The sequence below is a fragment of the Pteropus alecto genome, unplaced genomic scaffold (genome assembly GCF_000325575.1).
Source record: "Pteropus alecto unplaced genomic scaffold, ASM32557v1 scaffold1092, whole genome shotgun sequence".
Classification (NCBI taxonomy): Eukaryota; Metazoa; Chordata; class Mammalia; order Chiroptera; family Pteropodidae; genus Pteropus; species Pteropus alecto.
This window is the reverse complement of record NW_006432959.1, coordinates 6610-17754: the sequence shown is the minus strand read 5'-3', so window position 1 is coordinate 17754 and position 11145 is coordinate 6610. Positions and strand designations below refer to the sequence as shown.

At 32.2% G+C, this 11145-nt stretch overlaps 1 protein-coding gene across 5 annotated transcripts in view; it reads right to left on the bottom strand.

Moving 5' to 3' along the window:
- Positions 1-11145, bottom strand: part of LOC102886562 (eukaryotic translation initiation factor 1A, X-chromosomal) — a 41723-nt gene that overhangs the window by 29947 nt on the left and 631 nt on the right. For 4 of the 5 annotated variants that reach the window (XM_025044031.1, XM_025044032.1, XM_006907953.3 and 1 more), the window contains exons 2-4: positions 8101-8184; positions 5976-6079; positions 4863-4913 (exon numbers count right to left, since the gene is read on the bottom strand). In XM_025044031.1, coding sequence (XP_024899799.1) covers positions 4863-4913; positions 5976-6079; positions 8101-8184 — 239 coding nt within the window. The remainder of the gene's footprint in view (positions 1-4862; positions 4914-5975; positions 6080-8100; positions 8185-11145) is intronic. The other variant, XM_025044033.1, reaches the window with a different exon arrangement.

Here is an 11145-nt window from a genome sequence, read left to right as displayed (position 1 = left end):
ACTTACCCCAAAGACTTGAAAACCCATATCTAAAAAGATATTTGTACACCGATGTTCATAGCAGCATTATTCACAGTGACCAGGACATAAAAGCAACTGAAGTGTCCTACAATAGATGATTGGCTAAAGAAGCTGTGGTACATATATACAATGGAATATTACTCAGCCATAAGACGAGATGAAATACTGCCATTTGCAACAACATGGATGGGCCTCGAGATAATCATGCTAAGCGAAATAAGCAAGACTGAAAAAGTAGAAAATCATATGATATCACTTATATGTGGGTTATAAACCTAAAAGCAACAAATGAACAGGACAAAGACAGACTCAGGAACATGGATAATGGACCAGTGGTTACCAGAGGGCAGGGTGTAGGGGAAGAGGGAAGAGGTAGATGAGATAAAGGACATCAAATATAAGGGGCTAGGGGGAGGGTGAAATGCGTAAAGGGGATCAAATAAACGGCAGCTGAAGGAAACTGGACTTTGGGTGGTAATCACACAATAGAATATACAGATGTCAAATTATAATGTACACCTGAAAATTACATAATTGTATTAACCAATGTTATCCTAATAAACTCAATTAAAAAAAAAACCAGGGTATAATAAACTTAAACAATAAGAAGAAATATGCTATAGCAAGATAGTAATGTACATTCAGCATACATAGGGACAAACTGAGACAACAATGACTGAATAGAGGAGGATTCAAAGATCCAAATTTGCAATGGGGAATGGAGATAAGGCACGCGCAGACAAAAATGGACGTGTGTGTGTGTGTGTGTGTGTGTGTGTGTGTGTGTCTGTGTGTGTTCCCTCTACAATTGGTGACCACAAGCCAAATATTCAGAATTGAAGTATGTCACATAAAACAAGAAGGACCATAGAGAAAACCCACAACACTCCCTCTCCCCCACCAATAAAAGACACACAAGGTCAAGGAAGCAATGGAAACACCAAACTACCAGAAACCAAAACATAAAATGGTTGTAGGAAGACCTCGTTATTTCACTAATCACCCTAAATGTAAATGGATTGAACTCACCAATAAAAAGGGATAGATCAGGTCAAAAAAAAAAAAAAAAAAAGAAAGAAAAAAACAACATATGCTGCCTCCAGGAGACACATCACAGTTCTCAGGACAAATATAGACTCAAAAAGTGGAAGTGTGGAAAATGACATTTCAAGCAAATGGCATTCAGAGAAAACTAGGAGTAGCGGTATTAATATCAGAATATCAGACAAAATATAGACTTCAAAATAAAAAAGGTAAGGAAAGATACTGAGGGACACTTCATAATGATAAAGGGACTCATGCACCAAGAAGACATAACACCTATTAATACCTATGCTCCCAATCGTGAAGTCCCGGAATACGTAAAGCAATTACTAACAGAACTAAAGGGAGAAACAGACCAAAACACTATCGTAATAGGGAACCTAAATACCCTACTGTCGGATATGGACAGATCATTCAAACAGAAAATCAGTACGGAAATAACATCCTTAAATGACATATTAGACCAACTGGACATAATTGACATTTACAGAGCCTTCCATACCTAAACAGCTGCTTATACATTATTCTCTAGTGCACACGGAACATTCTCAAGGATCGACCACGTGTTGGGACACAGAGACAGCCTCAACAAATAGAAGAGGGTTGCAATCATGCCAACCATGTTCTCTGATCATAATGCTTTGAAACTAGAGATCAACTGCAAAAAGAAAGGAGGAAGAACCACAAACACATGGAGATAAACAACATGCTACTGAAGAATGACTGGGTCAGAGAAGAAATAAAAAGAGAAGTTATGAGATTCATAGAAACAAATGATATTGATAGTACAACATATCAAAACTTTTGAGACATGGCAAAAGCTGTCATGAGAGGAAAGTTCATATCATTACTGGCCTACCTCCAAAAATAAGAATGAGCCCAAATAAACAACCTAACACTTCATCTTAAAAAATTAGAAAAGAAAAAAATGAAGGCTAAGGTCAGCAGAAGGAAAGACAGAATCAAAATTAGAGCAGACATAAATGAAATTGAGAGCAAAAAATGTTAGAAAAAATAAATGCAACATAGAGCTGGTTCTTTGAGGTTAATAAAATTGACAAACTGCTGGCTAGCCTCACTAAAGAAAAAAGAAAGGACACAAATAAACAAAATCAAGATGAAAAGGGGAAATTATGACTGAGCGCAGAAATAAAAAGGATTATGCAAGAATACAATGAAAAAGTATATAACATCAAATTTAATAAACTAGAAGAAATGGACCAGTACTTAGAAAAATACAACCTTCCTAGACTGAATCAAGAAGAACTGAAAAATCTAAGTAGACCCATCAGCAGTATGGAAGTTGAAAGGATTATCAAAAACTTACTAAAAAGTAAAAGTCCAGGACCAATTGGTTTCATCAGTGCATTCTACCAAACATTCGAAGAAGATTTCATATCTATTCTTCTCAAACTCTTCCAAAAAAAACAAAAAAACAAAAAAAACAAAATCGAAGAGGAGACAATACTTCCTAACTCATTTTATGAGGCTAATATCACTCTGATACCGAAACCTGGTAAAGTTAACACAAAACAAGAAAACTACAGAACAATATCTCTCATGAACACAGATGCAAAAATCCTAAATAAAATACTAGCGAACCAAATACAGCAACATATTAAAAAGATTATACAGCAGATCAAGTGGGTTTCATCCTAGGGGCACAAGAATGATTCAATATATGCAAATTGATTAATGTGATACATCACATAAACAAGTTAAAAAATAAGAATCATACAATTACATAACAGATGCAGAAAATGCCTTCGACAAGATACAGCACCTATTTATGACCAAAACACTTAACAAAATCGGTGTAGAATGAAAGTACCTTAACATAATAAAGGACATATATGACAAACCCTCAGCCACCATTATAGTTAATAGTAAAATAATAAAAACTTTCCCTGTAAGATCAGGAACAAGGCAAGACTGTCCACTATCACCACTGTTAGTCAATATAACATTGGAGGTCCTAGCAAGTGCAATCAGACAAGAGAAAATATAAAAGGTATCCAAATAGGAAATGAAGAAGTCAATTTGTCACTATTCGAGGATGACATGAATCTCTATATAGAAAACCCTAAGGACTCCAAAAGAACACTACTAGAAACAATATGCAAATACAGTAACATCTCTGGATGCAAAATGACATTCAAATCTCCATAGTATTCCTCTACTCTAATACACGAAGTGTCAGAAAAAGAAGTGGAAAAACAATTCCTTTTCCAATTGCAACAAAAAGAATAAAATACCTAAGAATAAATATAACGATACAAGTGAAGGACCTATATAATGAAAACTTTACAAGACCCTATTAAAAGAAATTGAAGATACAAAGAAAAGGAAAGATATTCTGTGTTCTTGGACTGGAAGAATCAACATAGCTAAAATGATATTACCTAAAGCATTATACAGATTTAATGCAATCCACATCAAAATTTCATTGGCATTTTTTTAAAGAAATAGAACAAAAAAATCACCAGATTCATATGGAAGCACAAAAGACCCCAAATTGCCACAGCCATCCTGAGAAAAAAGAACAAGACTGGAGGCATCACTCTGCCCGGACTTGAAATTATACTACAAAGCAAAAGAAATCAAAACATTAATCAAAACAGTAATGGCAGCAAAACAGACACACAGACCTGTAGAACAGAATCAAAAGTCCAGAAGTAAACCAATATTTATATGGGCAAATAATTTTTGACAAAAACGCCGAAAATATAGCGGAGAAAGAAAAGCCTCTTAAATAAATGGTGTTGGGAAAATTAAAAGGCCACTTGCAAAAGAATGATAAACTAAACTGTTTATCACCACACACCAAAATTAACTCAAAATGGATTAAGGACCTGAATATAAGTCCGGAATCAATAAAATGCATACAAGAAAACATAGGAACTAAATTCAAAGACCTTGTACTTAAAGAGGATTTTATGATTTTTGACCTCAAAAGCAAGGAAGTAAAAGCTAAAATAAATGAATGAGACTGCATCAAACTAAAAAGCTTCTGCTCAGCAAAAGAAATTGTCAAGGTAAAGAAGCAATCACCTGAATGGGAAAATACATTTGCAAGCAAAGCCGCCAATAAGGGCCTAATAACATATACAAAGAACTCATTCAAGTCAATATCAACAAAAAAAAACAATCTAATCAGAAAATGGAAAGAGGAACTGAATAGACACATCTCCCTAGAGGACATACAAATGACCAACAAATGTATGAAAAAATACTCATCATAGCTAGGTATTAGAAGAATGCAAATCAAAAACACAATGAGAATGGAAGGATTAATTTATTTAGCTACATCCTTTGGAGTTAGTTGTCTCCTGGGGTTGGATTTTGAGATTTTTAAATAAATGAAAAAAAAACTTTTTAAAGGTTATGGGACCTTTTCAATTAAATTACTGCAGTTTTGTTTTCACAAATTAAGTGTACTAATAAAAGCTACCACCATATTCTATCACTCTCAATTCAGAAAAAAATAAAGAAAAATATTTAAAAAGGAAATGAACAATTTAGCTTCATGAAAATACTATATAAAACTGTGTATCATCTTTAAAATAAAAAACAAATAAAAATAATACCCTGAAGCAACCAGTGGACCCACATAACACATCAACTATTAGTCAACTATGGGAATGATTCCTAAGTAGGAATATACTATAGTCTTAAACACAATTGGCCCTTAGTAAATTTTGATGACAGAATGGTGAGACAGCATAATTAGCTAAAACTTAAATATTAATGACTTATTAACTATGAGAACACAATACAAATTTAAATGTAATTGTTACCTGATAATCTCGTAGACCAACCAATATAATGTCTGAGGTATTTATCCAAACCTTAAAAAAAAATTTACTGCCTGTTATATTTAAAATAAAAACAATTAAAAGCAACTTTAAAACCATTCTTCCCATAAAAAATATGCACTATTCATCCAATGTGGAAAAAATAAGTTAAGATTAGGGGAAAACTATAGTATATACTCTGTGTTTGTAGGTGTATGTCTGTGTGATTACATGGAAAGATTGATAGTTACATAGGTATAGTAAATTAGGAAAAAACTATAGCATGTAGGTGAGTTCATTTCAAATTCTGGTTGTTCATATTACGTAACAATTTATTTCAACTATTTGAGAATTTAAAAATTGTAAAATAATAATCATGTTGTGGAAACTAGAGACTTTTAATCACAAACCACTCCGACAATATTCAAAATACATGCAAATAAGCCATCTATATAGACACCAAGTCATCTATTTACATAAATTCAAGGCCTAAAGCCACCGTTAATTTGGAAGACATTAAGAGACCAAAAAAAATTTTTAAATCATTAAATCAGAGCTGAAGAATCTTTTAAATATGATTACTAAAGCTACCTGAATTACTATAATTAAGAATGAAGCACTATTTTCTTACATATTCAATTTAAAATTTCCCTAATATGTACGGCTGTTTCCCCAAACCAAAATCTAACCAAGGAAAATGTACTATATTCATTTGGTTTCTTTAGTCTCTTTTAAACTTTTTAAACTAAAAACAATTCTCCAGTTTTTTTTTTCTTTCATTACGTAATATTTTTTCGGAATCCAGGTCATTTGTTTAATGGATTGCATTTGTTTCATTATTTCCTCAATATTTTATTCAGAGTAAACACTTCAGGCAGAATTATAACATAGATCAAATTTACAAAGTAAATAATTCTTTGTAAATTTAATCTTCTATTAATTATAAAAGTTTCCACCAAAGATTGTCTCACTTTATTAATTTACATTGTCATGTATCTCACTATTGTTTGATGTCTTTGAAAACAGGAAAATGAGTTGGTTGGCCCATATATCTAAAGCAGAGCATTTAAAAAAAAAAAAAAGCAAATTTTGTATAAAAATAATTTTCATACTTACCTTTTTTCTCAATTTTCCTCTGATATGACATAACCTCTTTACACCATCGAAGCACATTGCTTCTAATCGTCCATTTCCCAACATTTTGATTACTTGAGCATACTCTGGGGCGGGAGCAAGAGCAACTGTATTAGCGCAACGTTAATAACTTTATTTTTACTGCTTTATTTAAACTAGTGAAAAAAAATAAGGATTGGATTGATCAAGAAAAAGCTTATGTATTGTATCCCAAGAAACTCTTTCAAGGTGACAATACGCTAGTTTTTCCTAAGAAAACCAAAGAACTCTTCATCTGTCAATGTCTGTAGCCTGTTCTGCTATGCTTATTTATTTTACCCTTTTAGAGTAAATAAAAGCCTACAGAAATCAAGTAATTTGTCACAACTGCCATTTCTATGACAAAATTTCTTGTCATCATGACTATCTGCTCTACTTTTTGACAGTGAAGTAACTCCTTTAAAAATGTACACTATAACTCTGGCGCATCAATCTCTCACATTTGGATACTCATCCAATCTTGTATCTCTTTTCTCTCAGAAACTTAAATGGTAAAAACAGTGGGTTAATTATTAATAAACTCTGGTTTACTTTAGAATTTTCTGATGATTAAAGTTCTTAAAAGAAAATGTTCCAAGATAAAATTCCAAATATATTACCAAGTGTCATCAAGAGGTTACCTTGTTCTACTACCACCAGAAATTAAGACAGCCTGGGGAAGTCACTTCCAAGCACACATTAACAAAAGGAGAGGAAGTGAGGAGAGGGAAACAGATATTACTACAAAATCTTCACATTGCTGAAGTTGCATTAAGGACTAACCCCAAAGAGAGCATGAACAAATTTATAATTACACTAAAAAATAAACTGGTTCCACTTTGTGGGACAGATACGTGGCAATGAGTCCCTTTTAACCATAGCTGATGACCCTAAGTTACTACTAAACTCTCCTCAACAAGGGGGAAAAGAACAAAATTAGAACTGGTCCTGAAAACAGGCTTTTAATGAAAAGCGAGAAAGATGAAGACTAAGTAACTATCATTAGCCAGAAAACGTGTAATATGAAACAATTAATAAAGATGTTGGTTTTCTAGTGCTCTGCATGTATGGCGTGAATAACCAAATGATTTTGTTATAAAGTGCTGGAAATTATGGAAACTGGAGAAATTTGATGTAGATTGTACACTAGGTCAGCACTATCTAAACAAATTTTTCTCTGTTGATGGGAACACTATATACCTAAAGTCAACAATAGGATCAATATAGCTCAAAATTTAATTTCAATTGAATTAAGAAACCACATATACCTAGTGGTCACCACATGGACAGCACAGTAGTAGATAACAGTGTAATTTTAAAGTTAATTTTTTGTAATAGTTGTACTCTAATTATTAAAAATAAAATCCTGTTCTTAGGAGGTATATGCTTAAGTTTATAAGGCTGAAATCTATAACTGTATGTCACTAGATATCTATAAGTAAAAATTTAAGAAAAATGTACACATGTACAAAAAATATAAGAAATGTTCAAATTAGTAAATCTGGGTAAAAAATAAAGTTTATTGTACTCACATTCTAATTTTTCTGAAAGTTTAACATTTTTTTTTAATAAGGAAAATCCAAGTGATCCAATCAATTTATTATCTTCATTTTTCTATCTTGGACTAAACTTATTTAATTCAAATAGAGTTAAATCCTTTATTCAGTTCTTTTAAGACATTTTATGATTATGTACCACTACAAATGGAGAATTGAGGGCCCAAAAGTCTTCAAAAACATCCGTGGTCTATAAAGCAACATATAACATTACTTACTACCACAACAGAAAGTTTCAGTGACAACATCCCAGGCTTCATTTGCTCTAAACCCTAAAATCTTAAAATCTACTATTATATCATGCTTTCCACACAAAACAATGAAACCTATAGTTACAAAAATTAATTTTCTATCCAGACACAGTATATAATTATTTAATAAACAAATTCTAGAGGAGTTGTGAATTACAAATGAAGAAAAGCAAAGTCAAGACATGGGAACAATTGGTCAGGATTCTAAGATCTCTTTCAGGTTAAAGACTAAAATCCAAGTTAAAAATAAAAAAAGATGTTAATAACTGAAATATTTCTTACCTTGCCCATCCTCTTTAAAGACCAATTCTCTTTTTTCAGATTCATTCTCATTCTTACCTCTACGCCTGTTTTTACCTCCTTTACCTAAATGATTTTAAGAGTAAAATTAAGTGTAATAATCTATATAACATTTTACAAACTAAACTACAAAACAAGCTAAAATAAGGCCCATAAGCTTTATAAAATCACTTAGAGAAAAATACAAAATATTTAAATAAGCACTACGACATTAAGAGTTCCAAATAAAATTTTATTTGGTTACCCAATCAGTTATACTGTTAATGAGTCAAAAGTTCCCTTTCAGTCCTTTACTAAATTAGTATCTATCAATCCAATGACTTTCTTTGACATTTCGATTTTTTTCATTGTAATAGTATATTTTATATAAAAATATGTAGAAGAAAAATTCCGTTATTAAAAATAACCACTAACACCTTATAGTTTATGCTTTCCAAATAAAAATGAAATTCCATACTTTCTCTTTTATAATCTATTTAATCTCACTCAGTAATTTGTCTTAAATGTTATTTCATGTCAAATTACCACAAATAAACATTTTAATGGTCAGGTTATATTTAATGTCTTATTTTGATTATCTTTAATGTTTCACTTATTAAATGCTGAATTAAGGAATAGTCTATAAAAAAATTTCCAGCAAATAAATTTACATATGGTTAAAGGTTATGTATCCACTTTCTTAGGCTTTTGATGAGCTATATTAATTTATATTCCCATCAAAGGAACAATATAATCTAGTTGTCCACCATAACCATACCATGCTAAAAATTTTAAATGATACTTAACTATTTTTTCATCTTTTTTTACTTTTATTAAAGTTGACCACATCTAGATAGTATTAACTTTTCTTGTGAGACTATTAATCAAAAAATTGAGGTACTTCTCCATAGCCATTTTATTCCTTCTCCAGAACCTAAACAACAAAAGTGGTCATTTCCTATGCTGAGAGAAAGGCTGTGAATCAGCAATAAGGGACTTCTGGAAGGAGTTGAAATGAAAAGTTCACATTCCAAATGTGTACCTGGCCGCTGTAAAGACAATCATCTATCTTCTTGAATGTACCTACCCTCTAAGACAGTCTCACAGTGCTATGCTAAAAGTATGGTGTGATTCCACAAGTTCTTGAACCATCTGATTCTACTATCCTATGCATTCTTAGGAAACATCAAATCTGATTTCCCAGAAAGGGAAAGGGTTTTATATCCCAATCCATTAATCATGCCAGTTACATTAGGACAAGGATCATACCTGCTTTGTTTACTGAGTTATATACCAGAGTTTGGCCATTTTCAAATGAATAAACAAAGAGTTTTCAAAGGAAAGGCAAATTAAAAATCATATGCAGCAACATCTTTAACATGGCAGAGCATATTACCCCAATGCTTTTCATGACTAAGCCAGAAAATGCCCTTTTTCAATTTAAGAATGGGATTCTAAGATTTCTGAAGGAAACAAGAATGAGAATAAGCCCAAAGCGAAAGTTATTAAATATATGGTCCAAAAATATTTGGGTAACCCTCATTAAGAATGTATTCACAGGGCTATTGGATTTTCAAATGAAAAATACCAAGTTTTATATCTATGTTGGTAAACCTGACTCATGAAATTCTTTTAAAGTACACTTTTGACTAATTAACCTAGGAGATAACAGACTGGTTATCTTCTGTTAACCTAGAAGATAACAGACTAGTTATTTACATACACAACTGAAAACATAAAATTTAGGATTAACTACAGATAGAACGAAAAAGAGATCTGAGAGATGAACAGAGGTTTTAACTGAACTTATGTTGCAATTCTGAAATTCAGAAGAAAAATTTCTAGATTATTGTAGCCATACTTTTTGATGGTCCTCAAAACATAAAAATGATCTGTTGTCAATCTACCTTTATTAACCATGCCTTAATCACCCATTGTCATGTAAGAAAATTCACTTTAAAATCTTTTAAAAGCATGAGATTAGAGATAAGCATCCAACACTGTGTTCTGTAATATTTTATATTGTTCTTTCTAAAATTAAACTAAACGAAAATTCACAAGTCTCCTCCTTAAATAAATTAGATATGTTTTGGAGATATTCTCTGATGAGATCTTTCTTAGGTATCTTTTAGTTTAAATTTCCTACAGAACCAAGACAGAACATTATTTATTTAAGGACAGAGTCCGCATAGGGAGATAACATCGAAATTTACTGGACACCTATTAAGAACCAATTTAGTAATCCAATGTTCATTACATAGGTACTATTCCTTTTTCAGTATACAGCTTAGTGAGTTATCTATTTGAGAATGTCAGTAGAAATAAACGTGAGAGTAAGATGCCTATTTAAGAAGTCATCAAGTACTCAAGCCCTTTCCAATGTATTGAAAAGATACCCCCCAGTCTCTTCCAAAATAATTAGCATTAAAACCCTTGCTACAAAAAGGATGTGACAGTTGGTTTTAGAGACCCAGATAGCACTGCAGAAAACTGTGACAAGGTAGGTTTAGTGGTGACAGCTACAAAGAGGAAATGAAATAGAATCCCTGGAGCCACCTGTAAAAGTAGAAACCTGAACATTAATCCCTGGAGCCACCTGTAAAAGTAGAAACCTGAACATTAATCTGGGCCTCAGGAAGGAAAAATCAAAGGCAATTTCTTGCGGGCTGTGAATATGGTCCTACCCTGTGTCAAAACGGATTTCCCGATATCTACTTTAAATAATCGACCCCTCCTCCCCCATAAGGATATTTACTTTGTCTCAGGACTACAGGGCTATACAAAGGAGAATTTCTGTCAGGAAGGATTGTACAAGTGTTCTACTTTACCTAGGTTAGGCCTCCCATTCCGTAAGTTTCAAGTAAATTTATTTTCAAATGTTATTTAAATGGTTTGCCTCAACATAAGAACAGGTAAAAATCTTTACACCCACAATAAATGTAGGAAACTTTGCTATATGTCTTCTGTAAAGAATGGTAAACTCTTTTAAGGTCTGAAGGAAAGAGGAAAGTAAACTACCCAAAAAGAACCTATGTATCAAGATTTCAC